This window comes from Wyeomyia smithii, chromosome 1, assembly GCF_029784165.1.
Source record: "Wyeomyia smithii strain HCP4-BCI-WySm-NY-G18 chromosome 1, ASM2978416v1, whole genome shotgun sequence".
NCBI classification, from domain to species: Eukaryota; Metazoa; Arthropoda; class Insecta; order Diptera; family Culicidae; genus Wyeomyia; species Wyeomyia smithii.
Window position 1 is genome coordinate 48,403,866 of NC_073694.1, and position 23,929 is coordinate 48,427,794.

The 23,929-nt window shown below is 35.7% G+C and overlaps 1 protein-coding gene across 1 annotated transcript; it reads left to right on the forward strand.

The window, feature by feature from the left end:
- Positions 1-2,694: 2,694 nt before the first annotated feature.
- Positions 2,695-23,676, forward strand: LOC129718757 (cell cycle checkpoint protein RAD17-like). Its single transcript, XM_055669806.1, is given in 11 exon segments — positions 2,695-2,752; positions 2,808-3,449; positions 3,451-3,623; positions 3,685-4,169; positions 4,232-4,450; positions 4,544-4,764; positions 5,791-6,283; positions 6,357-6,556; positions 6,620-6,829; positions 7,904-8,044; positions 23,232-23,676. Coding segments are annotated over 3 exon segments (738 nt in total). The 5' UTR covers positions 2,695-2,743; the 3' UTR covers positions 3,538-3,623; positions 3,685-4,169; positions 4,232-4,450; positions 4,544-4,764; positions 5,791-6,283; positions 6,357-6,556; positions 6,620-6,829; positions 7,904-8,044; positions 23,232-23,676.
- Positions 23,677-23,929: the final 253 nt, after the last annotated feature.

Here is a 23,929-nt window from a genome sequence, read left to right on the forward strand (position 1 = left end):
TATAACTTCCGTCAGACCCTGAAGCTAACCGTAAGATTTTGTCAGATGGTAGCTTGGCATGCCTGCTAACTTTCTAACATGGTTCGGTGATAGGTATTTTTCATGTTTCATACATCACCAAGAGCATTTCCGCTGTACCTCTGACAAAATTCACACCTTTTGCCCTATAACTTCCGTCAGACCCTGAAGCTAACCGTAAGATTTTGTCAGATGGTAGCTTGGCATGCCTGCTAACTTTCTAACATGGTTCGGTGATAGGTATTTTTCATGTTTCATACATCACCAAGAGCATTTCCGCTATGCCTCTGACAAAATTCACACCTTTTGCCCTATAACTTCCGTCAGACCCTGAAGCTAACCGTGAGATTTTGTCAGATGGTAGCTTGGCATGCCTGCTAACTTTCTAACATGGTTCGGTGATAGGTATTTTTCATGTTTCATACATCACCAAGAGCATTTCCGCTATGCCTCTGACAAAATTCACACCTTTTGCCCTATAACTTCCGTCAGACCCTGAAGCTAACCGTAAGATTTTGTCAGATGGTAGCTTGGCATGCCTGCTAACTTTCTAACATGGTTCGGTGATAGGTATTTTTCATGTTTCATACATCACCAAGAGCATTTCCGCTGTACCTCTGACAAAATTCACACCTTTTGCCCTATAACTTCCGTCAGACCCTGAAGCTAACCGTAAGATTTTGTCAGATGGTAGCTTGGCATGCCTGCTAACTTTCTAACATGGTTCGGTGATAGGTATTTTTCATGTTTCATACATCACCAAGAGCATTTCCGCTGTACCTCTGACAAAATTCACACCTTTTGCCCTATAACTTCCGTCAGACCCTGAAGCTAACCGTGAGATTTTGTCAGATGGTAGCTTGGCATGCCTGCTAACTTTCTAACATGGTTCGGTGATAGGTATTTTTCATGTTTCATACATCACCAAGAGCATTTCCGCTGTACCTCTGACAAAATTCACACCTTTTGCCCTATAACTTCCGTCAGACCCTGAAGCTAACCGTAAGATTTTGTCAGATGGTAGCTTGGCATGCCTGCTAACTTTTTAACATGGTTCGGTGATAGGTATTTTTCATGTTTCATACATCACCAAGAGCATTTCCGCTGTACCTCTGACAAAATTCACACCTTTTGCCCCATAACTTCCGTCAGACCCTGAAGCTAACCGTAAGATTTTGTCAGATGGTAGCTTGGCATGCCTGCTAACTTTCTAACATGGTTTGGTGATAGGTATTTTTCATGTTTCATACATCACCAAGAGCATTTCCGCTATGCCTCTGACAAAATTCACACCTTTTGCCCTATAACTTCCGTCAGACCCTGAAGCTAACCGTGAGATTTTGTCAGATGGTAGCTTGGCATGCCTGCTAACTTTCTAACATGGTTCGGTGACAGGTATTTTTCATGTTTCATACATCACCAAGAGCATTTCCGCTGTACCTCTGACAAAATTCACACCTTTTGCCCTATAACTTCCGTCAGACCCTGAAGCTAACCGTAAGATTTTGTCAGATGGTAGCTTGGCATGCCTGCTAACTTTCTAACATGGTTCGGTGATAGGTATTTTTCATGTTTCATACATCACCAAGAGCATTTCCGCTATGCCTCTGACAAAATTCACACCTTTTGCCCTATAACTTCCGTCAGACCCTGAAGCTAACCGTAAGATTTTGTCAGATGGTAGCTTGGCATGCCTGCTAACTTTCTAACATGGTTCGGTGATAGGTATTTTTCATGTTTCATACATCACCAAGAGCATTTCCGCTATGCCTCTGACAAAATTCACACCTTTTGCCCTATAACTTCCGTCAGACCCTGAAGCTAACCGTGAGATTTTGTCAGATGGTAGCTTGGCATGCCTGCTAACTTTCTAACATGGTTCGGTGATAGGTATTTTTCATGTTTCATACATCACCAAGAGCATTTCCGCTATGCCTCTGACAAAATTCACACCTTTTGCCCTATAACTTCCGTCAGACCCTGAAGCTAACCGTAAGATTTTGTCAGATGGTAGCTTGGCATGCCTGCTAACTTTCTAACATGGTTCGGTGATAGGTATTTTTCATGTTTCATACATCACCAAGAGCATTTCCGCTGTACCTCTGACAAAATTCACACCTTTTGCCCTATAACTTCCGTCAGACCCTGAGGCTAACCGTAAGATTTTGTCAGATGGTAGCTTGGCATGCCTGCTAACTTTTTAACATGGTTCGGTGATAGGTATTTTTCATGTTTCATACATCACCAAGAGCATTTCCGCTGTACCTCTGACAAAATTCACACCTTTTGCCCCATAACTTCCGTCAGACCCTGAAGCTAACCGTAAGATTTTGTCAGATGGTAGCTTGGCATGCCTGCTAACTTTCTAACATGGTTCGGTGATAGGTATTTTCAGTGTTCCTTGCAATGAACCTATATTTTCTGCTTCTTTGATCTGGTTATCTCATACTTGAATTTCTCGTTGATTTGCCTGTTTGGGAATTCGCTTGAAGTAATATTTCATTTCTTATTCTATTGGCTTTCTTTTAAAACAGTAAATAAACACGTAATATATTGAATATCTAATTTATTTAATTAATTTATAAAATAATATCCAGTTTTAATTAGTTCCAACACCGGCCGCTACGCCACCCGTGCGCTGGGGTCGGATAAATGTGTCGCTGAGAAAAACTGTCGCTCATTTCACGCTAGTTGTTCCGAAATCGATCACAACGATCACAACACAATGTCGAAGGTAACATAATAACCAGCTCTGAAACAATATAAAATAACTTCCGTTAACTTTTTAGAGATCAAAACGGTGGTTCCGTTCAGTCTTCGACGATATCGACAGTGCTGTTCCGGCTGTCCCACCGAAAGAGAGTCGAATCAAACTCGACGAAACATCAGTGACTAAAAAAAAGAAATTATCTAATTCTATAAACAAAACTTCACCAATCTCTACTAGCGGGATGCATTCCACCAATAGCGTAAATACGGTAAATACCAACAATGGCATCTTCAAAGCGATAGATTGGTCCGTTGATTCGGCTCCGGAAACAGTTGCTGATTTGGTCATTCATCAAAAGCCGTGAAGACGATAGCCGCCGCCCGCCGGTCTTGGTTACCAGGTAGCGAAGTGGACCACACCGGTCGATGCGGAACTATATTTTCGGGATGATTTCGATTTTGAAGGTGCTCCTGGTGAACAGCTAACTTTTCGCGAAAATCAGAGACAACAGTTTGATTAGTTTCTTTACAAAATATCCCGCTATTGTTCGGTATTTTAAACAGAAATCGAGCGCAAGCTGTTGTTAGTGGAAGATTTACCGAACATATTCCTGCGGGATCCTGAAGCATTTCGCAGTTCCTTGGAGGCTTTCCAAGATGCAGGAGCCTGACCGTTGGTTTTTATAGCAACCGATACATCTAGCAAAAAATTGGATATCGTATACATATAACCTTTTTCCGCCTGCAGTAATGCATGAATTTAAAATTTATCACATAACCGGGTGCAACCATCTTCAAAGGCAGAAGTAAGAAAAAAGAGCTTAAATTAAAGTCAGTAAGATGTAATAAAAGTTTCACTCTGATGCATGCGCTGGGACGAGTTTTTAATCCAAAATGTACGTATGTTAATCTTTGATTTTTCATTTTATATGAATATTAATTGAAATTATCGTCTAGTTAAGCAAACGAGCGGAGGAACAGCCGCGGAAAAGTTCCACCATTTGCGGAGGACCTACCCGAATGTTTTGTTCCTCAGCCGGGATCGATGATTTCATTGCTACCTTCTTATTACGTCGTTCGATTTACCGATATCGAAAACATCACCGGAGCGGCGGACGCGCTTAAGCCTGTAGTACACTCTTTGACCGACCGTCAAATATTTGTCACTTTTTGACCGATAAAAATTTGGTCAAAGATAATTATTTGTCACTCTCCAATTTTAACATGGGGCAAACACGGGCAAACAACAACCATGATGTCAAATAAATTTGACCATTATGTCAGAAGGTCAAATATTTGACCATTAGACAAAGAGTGTACTACAGGCTTTAGTCTAGCGGATAAGATTATGAGTGAGTACCGTGAAGATTCAATGGCCAACCATGGGTTAAATATCGTCATACGAGGCATCATGGTGTCCAATCGACCTTCAACAAACCTAGGTGAGTTCCAGATTTAGCATCACGCGCTTAATTAGTTGACGAGTTATTTCGTTATTTTCTAGTGTTAGCAGTTACCATGGGGTGCTGAGAAGGCATGTTTTTGAGTATGTACAAACATTATCTGAACATAATTGAGGGGACAAAAGGATGGACAATAAATTGTACATAATACACAACCTATAATCATTTTGAGTTGTTCCTATTGTGATTTAGATCTTACTGATTGAATGCTTCGTGCAGTATCAAAACTGCATATACAGTAAAATATTTAGTTCGAAAACGTAAGTTTCAATTGCTGAAATCGAGATCAATTTATGTTCAAAACGGCTCGCCGAATCAGGTGTTTTATATCATAATAATTTCAAATCCAACAGACCAGCGCCAACGTTTACGATAGTTTCGTAGTTTTACTACTCACTACCCTGATATTCAGCAGCACTTACTATGAAAGAATCGTAGAAACAAATCAAAGCAAACAGCGTAAAGAAGTTGGGCTGCGATTATTTTTTCGAAAACTACTGGAAAAAAAGTTGCTAAGTAGCCGAGTAGTAACAATTCTCGGGCTTTTTTCATTCCATTTTCCTGTTTTTTTTAGGTAAGTTTCGATCGGTTAATTGCTTAATTGTTAATGTTTTTTTCTCGGCCTAATCTTATATGTGACGGAGAGACGCATTTTTGAAAATTTTACTTTTTTTATAGAAATTAGCGGAGAACCACCATCAATAACTCATCGCCAGTCAGACCTCTATACAAAGCTTTAAACTTACAGTGAATACGCGAGTGTCAACTATGTATATGAAGAGTGTCAGTAGCTCGCTATTATAGACTAGTTGAACGTTCCCGGCGATGCTCGGGATCAAAGGTTTCAAAATTAAGAATTAATTTTTATATTTCATAGCTGCATTAGCACAACTCACTTCAAAAATATTATGGAGTTTTAATTTCGGAAGTATTGAAATTGTTGGCAAAATACCACTTATGACTATTTTCCTGAATGTCGCCATTTTGGAAAATATTGTGTGGGGTCATCCCAGTTTCCAATATACTGCCGTTCCAAACATAGTTGTCCCTTGTTCTACACAAACTCTATGCACGCTGGGACAACTATGCTTGGAACGGTAGTATACCAATATACCTATATTGGATGATCAACGTAAGGGGCTATTCACATACCACGTGGACAGATTTTTAACGATGATTTCATTTACATTTACGTACATTTCTATACGTGTGCAATCGAGGAAAAACTTCAATGCTGCTGTTGATGGCGATTGAAAGTTTATCTCATAAATATGATTACCATAAATTACTCAACATGAATTGTAAATTTTTGCAACAGATATTTATTTAATTTTATCTTCGATATTCACTAAATCAACGATTCTCAACCTTTTTTTGTTCGCGTACCCCTTGGCGATATTTTTCAAATCGGTTGTACCCCCTGGCGTGGAATGTTTTCGCAGAATGGAAGAGAGTAGTGTTAGATCATGTTGTGGTAGTCTTATTTAGGTTTCAAATGAAACTATGGTTTGAATCCCATGCCAATTTCGGTAATTCGTTACTAGTCGACTATCAATTGAGCAAGAAAATAATCATTTTCATTTTTGCTTGGTTATTTCAGATTGTGCTTTCACAAATGTTCTTCAACCATTACCCGGATGAGGTACCCCCTACTTTAGCGGACAAATGCTTGAATCTCCTAGAACTAGCGAACAGACTGTGCTTACCGCGATTGCTGAATTCGGCTGAATGTCACGTAATAGAAGATCTCACAACGATCGCTGGATCGCGCGAATTGGGTAAGCCAAGTGATATGCATAAAGTCCGTCAACTCGTCGAACCATTTACTGCGGATCAAAGCAAGCCTATGTTTTATTCGTGATGAAATGAAAATTTGTGACAGGTGAAAATTGTAATAGTTAGAATCGTTTTGAAACTTGTAGTCATGTGAATGTGTTTCTCAAGAGTTCTTGGAGCTGCCTCAAATGATGGTACTTTTTTGAAGACGCAAGCGAATCAGAGTGTTAAGAACTATGAAGCTCACGGGTCATGTTGATATCGCGATATGATTTCATGAGGGCTACGGAAACCTCAATGAATCCCATGTCAAGTTGGTAATTAGTTATTAGTCGGCTAGCAATTGAACAAGAAAATAATCCTGTTTTCATTTTTGCTTGGTTATTCCAGATTGTGCTTCCACAAATGTTGATCGATCTATACACGAATGAAGTACCACCTATTTCAGCAGACAAATGCTTGAACATTCTAGCGAACAGACTGTGCTTACAGCATTTGCAGATGCTGAAATTGGCCGGATATCACGCAATAGAATATTTCACGAGGATGTTGCAAAATAAAACCAGCGAAGGAAATTGAAGGCAGTCAAGGTACATATGACTTTATTGTTAAAATTGCTGTAAGAATGTAATATGGATATTTCTCAAATTTAGGCTTCATAATGCACATCAATTAGAATCTGTCTGAATTATAACAGCATCTGTAAACCGTCTCCACGGGTCTAAGCTTACATGCGGATGACCGAGACTACCTTTGAGAGCATCGATGGGCTCCAGAGGGTTATATGAATGAGCTTAATCGCGAACTGAATAATGGGAAGGAAGACGTCGGCAGATGATAAGGATGGCTATGCTTTGCCGAAGGTAAATAATTTGAAATAATTAGATTTTTTATAAATGGTTTTGCTGACAGGTGATGTAAATTTCCATTAACCCTCTCTCTACCATGGTTACTCTAGAGTACCATGGGCTCAGATGTGAAAAGTCCTTCGGAATGTTTACCAATGCCACTCAAAATGCATGAATATATTTTTCAACAATATACTGATTGTTCAAGAACATATTTATGCATTTTGAGTAGGATTGGTAAAGTTTTCTGAAGACTTTTCGCATCCAAACCTATGGTGCTCTAGAGTGACCATGGTGAAGAGAGGGTTAAATTGCTTGAATTATTACTTGTAGAAGTTTACATCAGAATTCGTTTATTGGTTTTTGCTGTTGTTTTCCTAACGTATTGTCTTCTATGATTTGACCAATAATTTTTTGTTATCATTAAAAAGTAAAGCTCAAATGTTGTTCTCCGTTTTTCTAAATCTGGTCTTTCGGTTTCTGACATTCAAAGCCAGTTTTTCTTTTTTTTTTTATATTTTTTTTCTATATATACTATATTATACGAGAACAACTGCAATATCATACACTTAATTCGATACCAGTAAAATAAGTTATTTGACGCTTTAAATTTGCAATTTTGTGTCACGGTCTATTTCTCAAAATTTAATAATTAAATTTAAATAATTGAAATTAAACAACAGTGAACTGGAATTCACAAATTTTGTCTAATGGCGTTGGCTGGTTTTTGTTAAACTGTTCGCCATTTGTATTCATGTGTATCGTTAATTGCTGTCTGGCGTACCGCATTCCTTTTGGATACATTTGCAGATTTATTTATTCATTTAAAGTAATGTTATTTAGCACATATATGGCTTTTAATAGCTGGCTTTCCAATTATAAGTTATATTTCTGCTATAATTTTGCACAAATTATTATTTCTTTAAAACGGCTGCTTCTGGTTTCTAGATTATGGGGTGTTTTCAAACCGGGGTCATCTACAGAGACCGGCAATTAACTTTAGAAGTCACTTTGAGTTTTGAGATGGCGACTTCCGATAATACAGAATATTGAAAATATTTTTTTAATGCATTTTTCTCACTTTCTCAGGTAACAGATAATCAAAGTGAATGAAAAAGTATAAGTGTATGAAATTCACAACAATGGAAAAAAATTATGATTTAGTCAAACGGAATAAAACGGCTGAAAACAAAAAGATTTTTTTCTTCATTTAAACAGAAATTGCCAAAGGTAAGAAACAGTTCCATAATTTAGTAGTTAGCTAACAAAAGCTTTCGAAAATTATTTAAAGTGTGAATCACTAAACCACTTAAAAGTAAATGTGGGGCTAATGGCACAGGATTTTACATATTCTTGTTGGTTTTTAGAATTGAGTGAAAAAATACTCGGTTTAACTTTTCGCTGCGTTTCTAATGAATTAAAAATTTGATAAAAATTAATGTAACGTTTTTCGGCAACTAACCAAAGAAGGATGGCACAGAGCAACTTTTCAAACTGATAGTAACTGATGAAATGCTGATAACTGATGAAAGCATTTTGGCTTTCTATCGATGTAAATGATTTCGGGAAAAACACTTAACTTTTTTGAAACCTCACTGATGTTCTTTGACGGTTTCACGAAGAAATCAATAATAATGCATGCAATAATGTCACCAGAATTAAGGGCATAATTGAGACCTTGTTGAATAACATCAAATGTTCGCAATGATCTCAAAGTTTCATATTTCTGATTATTTTTTCTTTGTTATTTTTTTTTTCAAATTTAACATTTTTGTACAACTATCTATCAAAAATTAACTTAAATTACTTAAATTTATTTAGTCCATTTGGCGTTAACCAGGAAGTACAGTTTTGCAATTCATTTACATATTCTTTGTTTCATGTTAATTCAAAATTATTTATTTTATAATAACATTTATTTAATTTTATACACACACACATTCTTCAACAAATCCAAACACAATATTTTACAAAACAACACAAATCCTTTCGCAAACACACGCACGCTTCCATTCACACAACACACACTATACTATTTCAATTTCAAAGTTTCAGTTTTAATCACATATTTAAAATTTCCAATCCTAATGAAAAACTTATTATAATAAAATAACTAAATTTCACAAGCATGCTACACATACACTATTAACACACACACATTCCCCATACACTTGAGGCACACACTACAAACACGAACAATGCAAACGCTCACAAAAATCACCTCACAACTATACTGCCGCTCCAAGCATAACTGTCCCAGCGTCCATAAGGTTTGCATAGAATATGGGACAGTTATGCTTGGAGCGGCAGTATACACGAACACTCTTCAATTTCTTATTTTCAATTCCCTATATCCAATATGAATTTTATATCTGATTACTAATCTATAATTTCAAGTAATTCAATTCATAATTCATTTCAAATTTCTCAGTTCAAATTCAAAGTTAAATTTCTTACATTTAACTTCTAAAAATTTCATATTACTTCATACTTATCTCTAATTACTAATATCTTATTGTCTATCTCTTTCTTCAATTTACTGGCTCCTTATTTCAAATAGATAATTTTAATTTCAAATTTCATAGAATAATTTTATTTTAATTTCTGTATACTTATCTACACTAGCCATTCTCTGATTTTAAATCTCTAATTTTTAATTTTTGATATCGCTCTGGGCTTGATGGTTAGCCTATAGGGCGCGTACTCCCGGGTGGTGGATGGGAGTGGGAGATGAAAAGAGTTGGCCATCTGTTACTTTTCCTTTTCCTTTTTCCTGTTATGACTTCTCTTGGCTATCTCCTAGGAGGGAAAGCTCATCAAAACTTCCGGTCCTCTCCGAAGCACATACTGCGGAGAGCCAGGTGAACATCCACCAATTACCTGTCGATCTTCCTAACTGGAAGACGTCTGCAAACTATCTCTAATAATGATATTTCGTCCACTGTATCACAAGCAATTGCGAATAGATGAGCGATGGAGAGATATTGAGTGCATTGGGTACAGGGCCAAGTCCCCCTTGGATGGCGCTAAACGATGAAAGCGAGAATGGACGAACGTATGACAACGGAAAGGTGTGCCAGGGGAGCCTCACCGGACTCTTCCGCTGGATTGGGGATACTCTGCTGCTTTCTTACAAATCGATCATCAAATTAACCACCTTTATTTATTTATTTATTTATTTTTTTTTTTCGTTTTATTTTTATTTTTTTTTTAATTTTTTTTTATATTTTTTTTTTAATTTTTAATTTTTTTTTATTATTTTTTACCCATTACTAACACTTCAATTCCTTTCCTTCCTCTCGTTTCCGCACCCATCATAATTTGAAACACACCCGAGCACATGCACATGACAACAAATAACAGGGAACAACGGAGACGACACCAATGGAAAGCACAACATCGCGCACCGAAGGAAGAACAGCTTTCACGAGCATTTCCACGATCCCCACCAATACACGTTAGAAGAGAGATAGCAAACAGATAAGCCGTGCAACGGGAAGGATTACAATAGGTGTATAGACCAGGGGGTTAGTCCCTAGATATGCTGACTTAGCGGAAAGCACGGGCTATACACTTAACAATGACAATGACAATGACTTCTCTTGGCTATCTCCTATGTGGGAGAATTCTTCTACTTATTAAAATATGCTTTTATTTCACAAAAGGCTAGTTTTGAAGCATGGATCTCACACGTGGACCAAACCACCGTTTTGTTGTTTTTGTTTTTCGCTTTTTTTTTCTTTCTTTTTTTCTTTCTTTTTTTCTCTCTTTTTTTTCTTTCTATATTGTCTTTCTTTTTTTCTACTTTTCCTCAGAAATAAATCGTCGGTTAGATTCGGTGTTCGCGCGGCTTAAAATTTTGCAATTTTGAGTTTTCGATGGCAAACGATGCTAAATACGATTAAATTTTATCTCACAACGACCCGTTTCAAAATTCACAGAAATCCAGATGTGCCTTTATAGCTTTATAGGAAGTCTTAAAATTTAAAGTTTTCACGGAAATAAAAAAAAAGTTTTCGACGTTGATTCTCAAAAACAGTTTACTCGAAACTGTGAGTTTTGAGTTGTTGAGTTCATAAAAATATACAAAATATATTTTGTTGATTTCATACTGACATTTCTGAAGTCTTTCTATATGCAGAGAATAGCGCGTAAAAACGCATAAATTCCGAAATCCGCGTAAAAAAGCATAAAAACGGCGTAAACGGCTGTCATGCAGGATGCCGACCCGGGCGGTCGGGCGGGATTCTTGCCGTGGGTAAATAAACAGCCGTAAGTAGACCTGTTCATTGGCCTACGGCGGGAGTTTCGCCCAATCGCTCGCGTTGGCGTTCGGCCTGGCAGAGGTCTTAGTGTACCATTATTTATTTTATCTTTTTTTCTCTTTTCTCTTCTTATATACAATAATGAGTCAGACATTATTATTATTATTATTATTGTTGTTTTAATATTATTATTATTTTTATCAAATTTTTTAAATGCATTACAAATGCATCCATTCCAAACAATGTCTTATTATGTATGGCTAGTAGGGTGAGGAAAAATGATCGATTTTCCAGAACCAAGTTTTTTTGGTTCCTTCTGGGGCCCCACACAACCCTAAACTTACCGGGAGTCGATTGGTTTTGTCTCCGCTTGGCGCATTGCATTAAAATTTGTATGGAAATTTATATGGGAAAACCCTCTTTTTTGCATTTACCTTTCTAGAAAGCTCAATAATGCTCTAATAATGCACTACATTATGTTAAAGTATAGTATTTTAGATGCCAAACAACTTTGCAGAAGACACTGAAGAGCTAGAATGTCCCTAGGAAGAGCTATAGCTGTTCAAAGCTGAGTATGTCGATTTAAATGCAGAAAATCTTGTTTTCTTCCAACATTACCAATGCACCGGTGTCAGTAGGATTCCCATCAGAAGCAACCTGTCGTAACGAGTTTATACACTCAACTGGATCAAGCAAACAAATTTAGGTCAATATTCTAGGCGTAGAAAGAATCTACAACGTGTATCAAAGGTTACTTCTGATGGAAATCTGACTGAAGCCGGTACACTGGCAGTGTTGGCAGAAAAAATGATTTGCAACATAAATTTCGACATACTCAACTTCGAACAGCTCTAGTATTTTTTTGGGACACCCTGGCTTTTTAGTGTCTTCGGTCAAGTTGTTAGGCATCAAAAAACCTACCATTTGAAGTTGTGAAACCTATGGTTTGAGCCATTTTGAGCCCTTTAGAATGGAAAATGCATAAAAGTTGGTTTTTCCATACAAATCTCCATAGAAATTCGAAATGCAATGCGCCAAGCGGAGACAAAACCAATCGACTTCCGATAAATTTAGGATTGTTTGGGGCCCCAAATAGAACAAAAAAAACTTGGTTCTGGCTTTCTGCTATCAAGTTTCGTTTTTTCCATATAACGATTCCCCACCCTAATGGCTAGTGATTTACTCGAAATGAGATAGTGGAAGTGCTTGAGGGTTGCACGATGTCATGCTCAATTACAATGATTCGTGCAAATATCTAGTATTGCCGTTCTGTCTTAAATCAGTAAGTTGGACAATACTATTTTGATCCGCCTGATCGCTTTATTGTTCCATCTCCACTATTCTACTAGTATAGCATGGACGGCGTATACACTGGAGACCTGACCCTAGGCCCCCTTCTATACTACACAATTACAATTACAATTAGAAATTCTTTCACACACACACACACGCACACTTCGCTTTATACAACACAGTATTATTAACATTTCTAGTTTTCAAAAATTATTGCCAAATTTCTAATCCTTGTAAAAAATAATCTATATTTCTCGATTTAATTTCAAAACAATTTTTTGTTTTTATTGTCTTTTTTATTTATTTAATTTTATTATATATTATTTTGAATTTAAATAACGTTAATTAAAACAACACTCGTTTCATTCATATACACACACGACATTCACACACATATATTCTTTTACAAAACACAATTTGTAATAACTAATTCTAATAAAATAAAAAAAAATTATTTGAATTTTAAATCGTTTATAAAATAATAACTTTCGCGATATCGGACATGCGATGCTCAGCGACTTTGAGGCGGTTGCCTTCCGATCCCACGCAAATCTCGTACATGCTCGGTCCAACGGGTAACCCAAGGGCATGATTATGTATTAGAGGACAGTTAAAATATCGGTACCACCGCAATTCGAACAAGACACAAGAATCTTGAAGCCTATGCCACGTTTGCTCGACTGTGAAAACCGCACATCAATATTACATTCAGGGTGGCGACTCAATTTCCAAAAATAAATTCCCTGATATTCCCTGAAATTCCCTGAATCTCCCTGAATTCCAAATTTTTTTTCCCTGACTATTCAAATTTATTTTAAATTGATTTAAGTTCCGACTATCATAGGTTTTTTCACCTAAATCACAAAACTAAAAAGAATCAGACTTAAACTGGTTTCTATTAGAATTCGCACCGGTAATTAAAACAGTTTAGCTTCGATTTTACTAACTAGAATCTTGAACAAAAATATATTTTTGTTGAGAAACACGTCCAGTTTGATAAAATTGAAAATGAAAATTGCACTGCTCGACAAAAGTGAAAAAAAGTTTTCCCAAAGCTCAAATGAAGTACCCTAGAAATTATAGCTTTTCAACCATTCCTATTAATTTGGGGGGGGGGGGGGGGGTAATTGCTCGCCGTGTTCGTCGTTTTTACGTTTACTTACGGGAAAACTCTATGGAAGTCTGAAGAATTGAGGCATTTCTGAATCGTCTAGGGGCTCTAACTTTTTGAGGGGCAATTAACTATTTTGAGACACACTTGTTTTGACAAGAAAATCAATCAGATTTGGAATTCTAGTTGGATCAGTTGAATAATTATTTCAAAATCTTGACTGTAAAAATTAGAAAATTAGAAATAAACAATTTCGCAATCAAACCTTTATTCTGAACCCTGTTGAATGCTTTTTCTATGTATAGAAAAGCAGCTCCTCCTGAATAACCTTTTTTTTTAATAGGGGGGGGGGGGAATGTTTGTAATGATTTATTTATGTACTAATATCTATTCAGAATTAGTATTGTGTGTTCTGCCACAAAAGGTGACATTTAAACACTATTATATATATATATATATATATATATATATATATATATATATATATATATATATATATATATATATATATATATATATATATATATATATATATATATATATATATATATATATATATATATATTTATGTATATATATATATTTATATATATATATATATATATATATATATATATATATATATATATATATAAATATATATATTTGTACGCTTTTTAATATTATTGAATGTTTTTAGCTTTCGCAGTTAAGTTAATGTAATTGTAGGAAAATTATGAAACCTACTTGTCAAGGAAAAACAAAAAGGAATAAAACAAAACTTAAAATAAACTTAAAACTATCTTACTGACTATAAAGTGAGCTAATCGTTGCAATTGAGGATTGCAACGATTTTTGTCGGAATTTGTTGATAATTTGGCTTGACATATTTTCTAATGTTTCTACATTAGTGAGCCTATGTAGCTCGTTCGTGCTAAACCAGGGAGGACGCTTCAAAATCATTTTCAAAAGTTTATTCTGAATCCTTTGAAGTGTCTTCTTCCTGGTTGTTCAACAACTTGTCCAGATGGGAATTGCATATAACATTGCTGGCCTAAAAATTTGTTTGTAAATTAACAGTTTATTCTTGAGACAAAGTCTAGAATTGCTGTTGATAACAGGATATAAACATTTGATATACTTATTGCACTTCGACTGTATATTTTCAATGTGCTCCTTGAAAGTAAGATTCTTATCATAAATTAGCCCTAAGTATTTAACTTGATCAGACCAATTTAAGACCACACCGTTCATCTAAATAACGTGGTTATGGGTGGGTTTGAGAAATGAAACTCTTGGCTTATGAGGAAAAATAATTAACTGTGTTTTAGAAGCATTAGGGGAAATCTTCCATTTCTGCAAGTATGAAGAAAGTATATCTAAACTTTATTGTAGCCGACTGCATATAACACGAAGGCTTTCTCCTTTTGCGGAAATGCTTGTATCGTCACAAAACAGAGATTTCTCACAACCTGGTGGTAAATCAGGAGGATCAGAAGTAAAAATGTTATATAAGATTGGGCCCAAGATACTCCCCTGAGGCACAAAAGCTCTAACAGGCAATCTATTAGATTTACCATTTAGATAGTTAACCTGAAGAGTGCGGTCAGTTAAATAACTTTGTATCATTTTTGTAAGGTGAAGCGGAAAACTGAAATTTGACATTTTAGCTATTAAACCTTTATGCCAAACATTGTCGAATGCCTTTTCTATATCTAGTAGGGCTGCTCCAGTCGAATAGCCTTCAGATTTATTAGTTCGAATCATATTTGTTACTCTAAGTAACTGATGAGTAGTGGAATGCCCATGGCGAAAACCAATCTGCTCATTTGCAAAAATTGAGTTCTCATTAATATGTATTATCATTCTATTGAGAATTATTCTTTCAAAAAGTTTGCTAATAGAGGAAAATAAACTAATTGGTCGATAACTTGATGCCTCAGCTGGATTCTTTTCGGGTTTTAAAATTGGAGTGACTTTGGCATTTTTCCATTTCGTAGGAAAATGTGCTAGTGCAAAGCATCTGTTAAAAATTTTTACCAAGAAATTTAAAGAGTTTCCGGGAAGTCTTTTAATAAGGATATGGAAAATCCCATCATCTCCCGGTGCTTTCATGTTTTTGATTTTTTTGAGAATAGTTTGCACCTCATTCAAGTTTGTTTCCAATACCTCTTCGGAAAGAAATTCTTGGGAGGCGATCTGATTATACTTTTGGTTTACTTCATTTTCAATAGGACTTACTACGTTCAAATTGGAGTTATGAACACTCTCAAACTGCTGAGCAAGTTTTTGAGATTTTTGTTCATTCGTTAGAAAAATGCAATCACTATCTTTAAGGACTGAAATGGGTTTCGAAAGTTTCCTAAGAACCTTCGAAAGCTTCCAGAAAGGTTTTGAATAAGGTTTTAGTTGTTCAACTTCTCTCATGAAGTTCTCATTTCGCAAGAGAGTGAATCTATGTTTAATTTCCTTTTGTTATACTTGAAAAATAATTTTCAAAGCAGGATCACGAGATCTTTGGTATTGACGTCTCCGTATGTTCTTCAAACGTATAAGAAGTTGAAGTTCACTGTCAATAATTGGTGCATTAAATTTCACTTGAGCCTTAGGAACTGATAAATTCCGGGCATTGAGTAATAAGGTGCTAAAATTTTCTAATGCTCTGTCAATGTCAGCACTATTTTGTAAAATAATATCATCATTCAAATTTTCTTCGATCGTAGAACGATATCTATCCCAATTAGTCTTTTGATAATTTAACACAGATCTAGTGGGATTTAAAATAGTTTCATGGGAAATAGAAAATGTTATGGGAAGATGATCAGAATCAAAGTCAGCATGAGTTAATAACTCACTGCACGAATGACTTTGATTTGTTAGTACCAAATCAATTGTAGATGGACTTCTAATTCAGAAAGGGCAGTAAATACAGCGAAAAATGTATGAAACAGTAGCCGAAATCCCTATCAACATCGTGATCACGGTTTAAATCAGAAGTTTTAAATTTTTTCGCCGAGGTACTAACGTACTCCGAATCGCCTTTGAACGCATGGCGGTTAGGCGGGTGTCGGTTACTAATTTTACTCCGGGTTGTTCTAATACTTCTTATTCACTGCCTTTGTGGCCACTGTACACTTTGTCACTCATATTCAAGTACTTTTGAATATGACTCACAGTTAAAAAGTAAAGAATATAAACTCAAAAAGAGAACGTACACAAAGAGAACGGCTGATCGACTAAACAAAGGGACATTGTGAGTAAATACATGCTGTAGAGACGCTGTAACGGTCGAAACTTGATGTAGCGACCTCTATACTCTAAATTTGAAACACGATCATGGGTAACTTCTACTAGTTTACACAGCCGAGTATCGCCATATTAAACGAAAAATGTGATTTTGGAGCATAAAAGTTGTTCGGTAAAAGTTGTTTTAAACGAACTTTGAGTTCAGATCTGTACTTGGGCTACATCGATTTTGATTCTAGGATAGTTTTAGCATGATTCAGGCCAATAAGAAATGGCAAAAAATTTTTTTTGATGGATATTACCCTTTAAGAAAATTTTAGTTTTTTTTTTCAGAATACGCCTTTCCTAAATGGTTTTTAACTCTCTTGCAACAGGCATAAGATCATAAAAATATGTGTTTAATAATACACCATTCATTCTTTAAGGGTAAAACGATTCGATGAATTATTCATAAGTATTCTAGTATACACTTTATTTGAAGTTGTAGCTCAGGAATTTTTAGATGTAAGGAAAAGCTGTCCGAGAACGAGTCATAGGAAATTAGTGTTGTTTTTGAAACAAGTTAAAAAAAACAAAACAAAAATAAACACTACATTATGATTTGAATGAGCTGTATTTATATTTGTTTTTTTTTTTCTTTGTCGTTGGAAATTTTTAGTTATTAAACAACTTAAAAAAACCTAGGATGGAGAAATACGAGACATTTTTTTCAGAAGGGTTAAATTTTAGAGCATTTGCCTAAATCCAACTTTTTCAATAATAATCTTATTCCAATGCACCTAACAATTTCGAATCAAAAAGCTCTTGGTGATCAATATTCTGAATATACCCGTTTTCGGAATATTTCAAAATCAGGTTTAAAAAATTTAAAAATTTTATGCAAATACTAGCTGACCCGAACTTCGTACCGCCCATTTTGTGTTTAATTAAATAATTTTAAACATTCCAAATTCATTGATTCCTTGCGATTTGTTTATAGTTGGCAAATGCACGAAGAATCGGCAGAAGAAAAGACAAATCATTCGGAATGATTGGTTTTGTCGGAATTACAACATCCTTGACTTTTGATTTCAGTACATCACCTTTATTCTGAAAATATCCATATTGGGTGGTATTCGGTCATTTCCAGCTGTTGTTTTTGGCATCAATCTGATTCCGCAATACCCATATTGGATGGTGTTCAGTTATTTTGGTTGTTAAAGTGGTCATCTTTGAATTCGAAATGGTGTCCATGGTCAATGCTTGGCTTCTATGCATCATCTCGATTACGAAAATAGCCATATCATTTTCGGCCGTTTCCTAGAAGTTGCCATCTTACAATTCAAAATGTTGTCTGAGGTCGACTTGTGGATTTAGTGCATCATTGCGATTTCGGCATTCGGTAACTTTCCGCTGTTTTCAGAAACCGGAAGTCGCCATCTTGGATTTCAAAATGGCATTTGGAGACATTTTCTGGCCTCTGGGCGTCATTCTGGTTCCGGAAACATCCATATTAGAAACCGGAAGTTTCCATCTTAAATTTGAAAAAGGGCGTCTGGGGTCGAGTCCTGTGCATCGAACCGATCAATTAAGGATGTTTTCCGGAAAACCTGGTTGAAATATCTGTTTGATTTGTCAAAATTTAAGTCAAAAACATTCTAATTTCAAAGCCAGATAAAAATCCATTTTGTTGACCAATCAATTTGCTCTTTTCAATAAGTAAATTGTTTAGAAAAATATTTTTCAAACAGATAATGGCATCTGCTAAAACTCAATATTGCAGATGAACAGTTTCTTCTACAACTCATCAATTGCTCAGAGTTACTAGTATGACACGAGCTAATAAATTAGTCGGTCATTCAAATGGAGCTGCTCTTTCATACATAGAAAAAGCATTCAATAGTGTTCAGCATAAAGGTTTAAGGTAATTTTCTAATTTCTATAATTAAAATTTCAAAACATTCACTGATCCAACCAGAATTTCTATCCTGATTGATTTCCTGTCAAAGCAGGTGTACCTCATAATAGTTAATTGATGACACTGATCGACAAAAGGGAAAATAATTGTCTCAGAGCTCAAACTTTAAAAAACTAAAGACTATAGTTTTTTCACCGTTCCTGTGAATTTTGTAGCCCCTGGACGTTTCGGCGACGTCCTAAGAAACTTTAGAAAAGTTTTCCCGCAAGTAAACAGGCCTTTTGATGAATTTCTGCTCCAAAATGGATCCCAAAAAGCTATTATTTTAAGTTCAATTTTATCAAACTAGACGTGTTTCTCAACCAAAAATATTTTTCTCCATGATTCAAGTTAGCAAAAGCGAAGCTAAACTTTTTTAATTACTGGTGTGAGTTTTAGCAAACCAGGGGTGACATTGCGCATTTCGTTTCGAGCAACTCGAACAAAACTAAATGATCGCTGGGGGCGCTATGTTTCGTTTTTCGTATTTTTTTCGACACTGCGGGTGAGATGAGCCGCAGGACAAATGACAATGACAGCTCCTTTTAAGCTTAAAGCATAACTGGCAGCAGTGTTGCCACATTTTCATCTGTACTGGGAGCTGCAAAAATCTTTTTCATCTGTACTATTTCCGGAAAAAATCTGTACCAAAATCTGTACCACTGGCCCAACGTTTTTATTTTCTATATTTATACAGCTTCAACGTGAATTGTTTAGAGAAAACTGTGCCTGCGTTGACTCAGTTAACATTAATTCCAAACTACTAGCCCGATTGTCAATAAAACTTTTGCACACTTAAGAATGGGGCTCGGTAATGCATATTACCGAGCCATTGCGGTTCAATCTCCTGAAAATTCAGCCAAAAACAATGAAACCCATAATTCAGCAACACTACCGATATTTCGGGTATTTTTTGCCAACATTTTAGTTTGATTAAATCGAGATTTACGAAAAAATGTAACAACCGAGTTAACCGAGTAGTGCCATTCTCGTCAGCAAATTGCCGAGATTTGGCAGTAAATTCTAAGTGCGTGGATTGCAAGATCCCATTCATTGTATCGTTACAGAGTCGGCCAAAAAGTTTTGTCTAATCCTTTCTAATCATCTGACAAATCTGTACTTATCTGTACTTTTTCTCGAAATCTGTAATCTGTACGGTACAGAATCTGTACCGAAAAAACCTAGAAAATTTGTACATTTCCAGATAAATCTGTACAGTTGGCAACAGTGACTGGCAGTATGTGACCTACTCGAAAATAGCGAAAATCGTTCGAATCGAGCTGCGCAATGCCACCCCAGTTAAGTTCCTAGTTTCTAGTTAAGTTCCTTTCTATTTTTGTGATTTAGGTGGGAAAACCTATGATTTTTTTTTGTAAGATTTGGACCACTGCGACCATTATTTTGATCTTTTGTGGTATACCTCTTCTTTAGTCTAGGTACTCGTGGCAGACATCACTATTGATGGAAGTGATCGTCGTTGTCATATCGCACCCTTAAAAACCTATTATAGTCGTGAACTGAATCAGTTTATAACAATTTTGAATAGTCAGGGAAAACAATTGAAGCATCAGGTAATATATTTTTAGAAATCGAGTTGCCACCCTGTACAAAATTTCACGCTGATCGGTTTAGTAGTTTCCAAGCTTATATGGATCAGACAGACAGACAGATGTACCCGTACCCGACCCAAGCACGAAAGTTATATTTTTCGTTACCCCAAAATGTTAGGTTCTGGTTATGGTTCAAATACCCGTATTCGACCAACGCTAACACATTTCAACTCCCTAGTTTCAGTTTTAATCACTTATTTAAAATTTCTAAGCTTAATAAAAAACTAATTATAATAAAATAACAACATTAATTAAATTTCACAAGCATGCTACACACACACACACACACACACACATTCCTCATACACTTGAGGGACACACTACAAACACGAACAATGCAAACGCTCACAAAAATCACCTCACAACTATGCACGAACACTCATCCATTTCTTATTTCCAATTTCCTGTATGCAATACGAATATTATATCTGATTTCTAATCTATAATTTCAAATAATTCATTTCAAATTTCTAATTTCAAATTTGGAGTTAAATTTCTTACATTTAACTTCTAAAAATTTCATATTGCTTCATACTTATCTCTGATTACTAATATCTTATTGTCTATCTCTTATCTTTAATTTACTGGCTCCTAATTCAAATAGATAATTTTAATTTCAAATTTCAAAGAATAATTTTATTTTAATTTCTGCATACTTATCTACATTAACCAATCTGATTTTAAATCTCTAATTTTTAATTTTTAATATCGTACTTGTGATTTTTAACTTCTAGTTTGTTATTTCTCTTATCTCTTATTTCTAATAATCAATTTCCTATTTTTGATTTCGAATGCCTAATTTATAATTTATTATCCTCCATTTCAAATAAATATTTTTTAATTCTGAGTCCATTTAGCGTTACCCAGGTTGCACCACAAGGAGGCGGACTCAATTGCAACCCATAACCCCCCCATTCCTAATTTTTAAATTCTAAAAATTCTTCAATTTCTAATTTTGAATTTCTCATTTCAAATTTTTCAAGTTTTGATTTTCTAATTCTTATTTATGATTTCTAATATTCAATGTTTTCTAATACATGTATTCAATCTAATTCCTAATATCTATTTTATAATTTATAATATCTGTTCTAAAACTTCCAATATCTTATTTCTTATCAATAGTTCTTATATCTAATTTATCATTTCTGATAACACAACAATAATACAGTCAATCTCAAATTTCGCAACTTCTAATTTTAATGCTCTATTTCCACATTCTACTCCCTATTTTCCTCTCTTATTTTGTTCATGATCTAGATTTCATTTCAACTTTCCAATTACAATTTCTTATTACAAAGTTATTTTTGGAATTTAAAATTTTTAATTTTCCATTTCCAAAACTCAACCCAATTAATAGTTTCTTTTTCTAAAAAATAATTCTAATATTAAATTGCTTATTTCTAATTTCCAATTAATAATTCCAATATCTAATGTCTTAGTTGAAATTTCCTGAATTTTTTGATTCCATTAACTTTTCTACTTCTAATTTGGAATAACTCATTTTAAACGATTATTTCTAATATTTTTTTTATACAATCTACAAACACAAACACACGCGTATACGCACAAACACACACTAACACTTTCTTTCATTCTATTTTTTTATACACACACTACAGAAAAGGTATGTGTATAGAAAACATTCTTCACAAACATACCACATAAACACACAAGCTTTTACTACAAACATATATTTTCTTTCATTTCTTTTTTCACAAACACACTGTACAAAGGGAGTGTGTATATGAAAAATTTTCACTCACACACTTTCTTCCATTCTATTTTTTTATACACACTACACAAAAAAGTATGTGTATAAAAAAACATTCTCTACAAACGTACAACACAAACAGACAAGCTCTTACTACAATTACACACACTTTCTTTCCTATTTTTTCATAAACGCACTATACAAAAGGAGTGTGTATATGAAAAAAAATCTTACACACACACACTTTCTTTCATTCCATCTTTTTTATACACACACTGTGCAAAGGAACTGTGTGTATGAAAAAGATCATTCACTACTAACATACAACATAAACATACCCACAAACACAGAGGATAAGAGGATAAGGATAGGTTTTTTCAGTCCGTCATTAATCAGTAATTATTCATCCATCCATCAGGCATCCTTCCATCATACGTCATCCATTATCCGTTATCCGCCATCCACACATTGCTTACATTCTACATGTACACTTTAAACACACAACACACAAGAAAAATGTACAACACAAAAATGACACTACAAAAATTACTTGGAATAAAATAAACAAACACAAACTAAATTAAAAACAGTAACTAAAACACAGAAAATATAAATCTCACTCTCGCCGCTGAGGTATTGCGTTCGGCGAGATCGTCGCAGCAACCCTGGCTTATTGAAGTCTGTCGATTTCACTTTTGACACTTCAATGCAGCCCGGCCAGGTGTTGCAACGATGAATACCGGTTATTGCCATCACGGTAATAACCGATTCTTCTTTTAAGGACAGGTTGTCATGGGATCTTCCGAAAGTTGTTGGCATCGGCGTAGCGGTAAGCGATTCGAATGATCCAGCAAGCGCTACTGTAGACCATTCGAGTCGTAACATTGCTGCACGAAGTCCATCTTGCATTTGTGCCGGCAACTCCGCTAATTGGTCCGGAATTTCAAAAACTCCATAATCTTCTGATGTCCGGACCAGGCACAAACAGCAACATACCGTGCATGACCGCTTTAACCTTTTCCAGAACTTTTTGAAGAATCCCATGGCGGAGCGAGAATATTATGCGTCTACTCCCAACCTATCCTTATCCTCTTATGATGATTATTAGGTTGTGCATGTTATAAGGTAGACTTTTCGCGATTGAAATTTTGTTTGTTGGTCACTATGGATATTTTTCCATAGTGATAGTTTTGATTGTTGTATCTTTGCAATGTACCTACGATTGAAAATTGTGTTTGACATGTAACTATGTTCTTTTTTTTCCAGCGCTACATTCGGAATGTGACTGCTGCCGAAAGTCGGTCTGGAATCTGGCCAGGCTGGAAGTTTCCGGAAGAAATAAAGGTTGGCGGAACTCGGACAGGTTGAGCGGTTGGTGGAGGACGAGGAGGAGGAAGAAGAGAGAACGGTTGGAAGAACTCGGAGCGGTTGCAGTACCGGATGGAATTCCTGCCAGGTTGGAAGTTTCCGGAAAAGATAATGGTTCGCGGAGCTCGGACAGGTTGAGCGGTTGGTGGAGGACGAGGAGGAGGAAGGAGAGAGAACGGTTGGAAGAACTCGGAGCGGTTGCAGTACCGGGTAGAATTCCTGCCGGATGACATCGGTAGACTAACCTGCGGACACGGTCAAGAGGAGGAACGCAACCATCCACTACATTCGGATAAAATTATAATTCTGTTGACAAAATAAATTGAAGGATCATTCGCATTTATTTATTTATTTTTCATTAGTTCAATGGGGAATTTTTTGGCCATGTGCAGCCGGTGTAGACTAGCATGGCTAGTCTACCTGGTTCTGCGACTGCGAGTTCTTCCAACCGTTCTCTCTCCCTCCTCCTTCAATCGCTCATCCTGTCCGAGTTCCGCCAACTTTTCTCTATCTCTTCCGGAAACCTCCAACCTGGCCAGATTCCAGACCGACTTTCGGCAGCAGTCACATTCCGAATGTAGCGCTGGAAAAAAAAG